At 49.8% G+C, this 2042-nt stretch overlaps 1 protein-coding gene across 1 annotated transcript in view; it reads right to left on the bottom strand.

The window, feature by feature from the left end:
* Window positions 1-265, bottom strand: part of GNL2 (G protein nucleolar 2) — a 24587-nt gene extending 24322 nt beyond the window's left edge. The window contains exon 1 of the mRNA XM_034754151.1: window positions 58-265. Coding sequence (XP_034610042.1) covers window positions 58-121 — 64 coding nt within the window. The 5' untranslated portion in view covers window positions 122-265. The remainder of the gene's footprint in view (window positions 1-57) is intronic.
* Between the last annotated feature and the right edge of the window lie 1777 nt (window positions 266-2042).

The raw sequence follows: 2042 nt of genomic DNA, 5'->3' as shown, positions 1-2042 counted from the left end.
GGGGGGTCGCGGCGCGGCCCAAGGGGAGGGTTTGGGGGGGGGGGGGGGTCTCGGTACCGGGGTTGGTGCTGGCGCGGGACGGGTTGATGCTGCTCCGGCCCTTGTAACGGGGCTTCACCATGCTGAGGCCGGGCTCGGCGGGTCGCGGCCCGAGGAGGAGGCGGCGGCGGCGGGGTCTCGGGCCGGGGGGTCTCGCGTCTCTCGCAGGGGCCCCACGCGCTGTGGCAAACCCGGAAGCAGCTCCACGAGCACTTCCGGCGACGAACGGGACGTGTTTCCGCCGGCTCTCGGGACCAGCCCCGGCTCCCGGTTACCTTGGCAACCCCGCCCGGCCGCCCGCCCCCGAACCCTGCGGCGTCCGCAGCTGGGCCCCGGGTTGGCTCTGACATCGTGACATCACCAGGGGCCCCAGTGACACGGGGTGATGACGTCACCACCTGCCTTGCCTACACTTGCTATGACATCACCACGGGCCATGGTGACACGGGGTGATGACATCACCACCTGCCCTGGCCACACTTGCCATGACATCACCACGGGCCATGGTGACACGGGGTGATGACATCATGACTGTCGCAGGGCAGGTCTACACTACGGACGCTGTGCGGCTTTGCTGAAGCTCTAAGATGGGAGCCCAGCGGCTAGTGCTGTCGACACGGCGGGTTAAGGTCGGTGTAACTACGTCACGTAGGGTGTGGACGTTTCACACTCCTGCGCGACAGAGTTATACCAAAGGAAGCATGTCATGTAGACCTGGCCCCAGTCTCTTCTCAGATGGAAGCTGGTCCATACACTCGTTTGTATTGCCCTTCGCTGTACCTTTTCCCATCCTAATAACGCTTTTGTGAGATGGGGCAGCCAGAACTGCACACGGTTTTCACAGTGTGGGCGTACAATGCATTTATATAGTAGCATTGTGGTATTTTCTGTTTTATTATCTATCCCTTTCCTAATAGTTCCGGACATTCTCTTAGCTTTTTGGACTAACTGCACCCTGAGCGGATGTTTTCAGTGAATTATCCACGATGACTCCAAGATCTCTTTCTTGAGTGCTAACAGCTAATTTATACCCTCATAATTTTGTATATAGAGTTGGGATTACCTTTTCCAACGTGCATTACTTTGCATTTATCAACATTGAATTTCATCTGCCATTTTCTTGCCCGGTCACTCAGTCAGACTCTTAAAATCCACAGCAGGCTTCTGTCCAGCCTAAATATGGCTTTGCTCTCAACATCTCTAAGTGCCTTTTACTCTGTTGTTTAGGCATGGTGGCATTTTATGGTCCTCTCACTCTTTTTTGTATTACAGGTCTGTCGCATCTTACGCGCATTTAACATGTGCGAATTCAGCTTTACGTGGGTGGCAAAAACAAACAAAAAAGAGAAAAATAACAATTTAAATACTGTTCCTATAGCGCGGGCGATTCCGCCCACCATTACACTCAATGTAATTTTGACTATACGCGGTTTTCGCTTTACACGCTGACCGCGGAACGTAACCCCAGCGTAAGATGAGACAGACCTGTAGTTGTACTCCCCTCTCAATATCTACCTATCATCTCTTGTCTTATTCCTGGATTGTAAGGTCTTTGAGGCAGGAGCCCTGAATTGACTTTGTTCTGTGTTTGTACAGTGCTTGGCACAGCGGATCCTGCTCCATGACTGGGGCTCCTAGGTGCTAAAGTAATAATAATAATAAATAATAAAATAAAAATAAAATAATAAAATAATTAATTAATAATAACATTGAATTGCAAAAAGACAGAGGAGTTAAAAGAGTGTCCAGTGCTGGAGATTGGTAAAGACCAATCAAAAAAACAATTGCAAAAATCCATGGAGAGTTCATCCCTTCTTTGAACAGAGGCTAATTTCCTTATGAGTAGAGCTGATGTGAAATCCAGCCAAATCTTTTCATTTTTCCAAATGATATGGTGTATTGTTTCTCTTTCCTTTCAAACTCTCCTGAGCTTGCTGGGTTTATCACCTTCACTTTCTAACTATTTTTAGTTCCAAACAACTGAGCCATTTACTCTTGCTTAT

The sequence above is a fragment of the Trachemys scripta genome, chromosome 20, assembly GCF_013100865.1.
Source record: "Trachemys scripta elegans isolate TJP31775 chromosome 20, CAS_Tse_1.0, whole genome shotgun sequence".
Lineage (NCBI taxonomy): Eukaryota > Metazoa > Chordata > Testudines > Emydidae > Trachemys > Trachemys scripta.
This window is presented reverse-complemented; position numbering and strand designations above follow the sequence as displayed.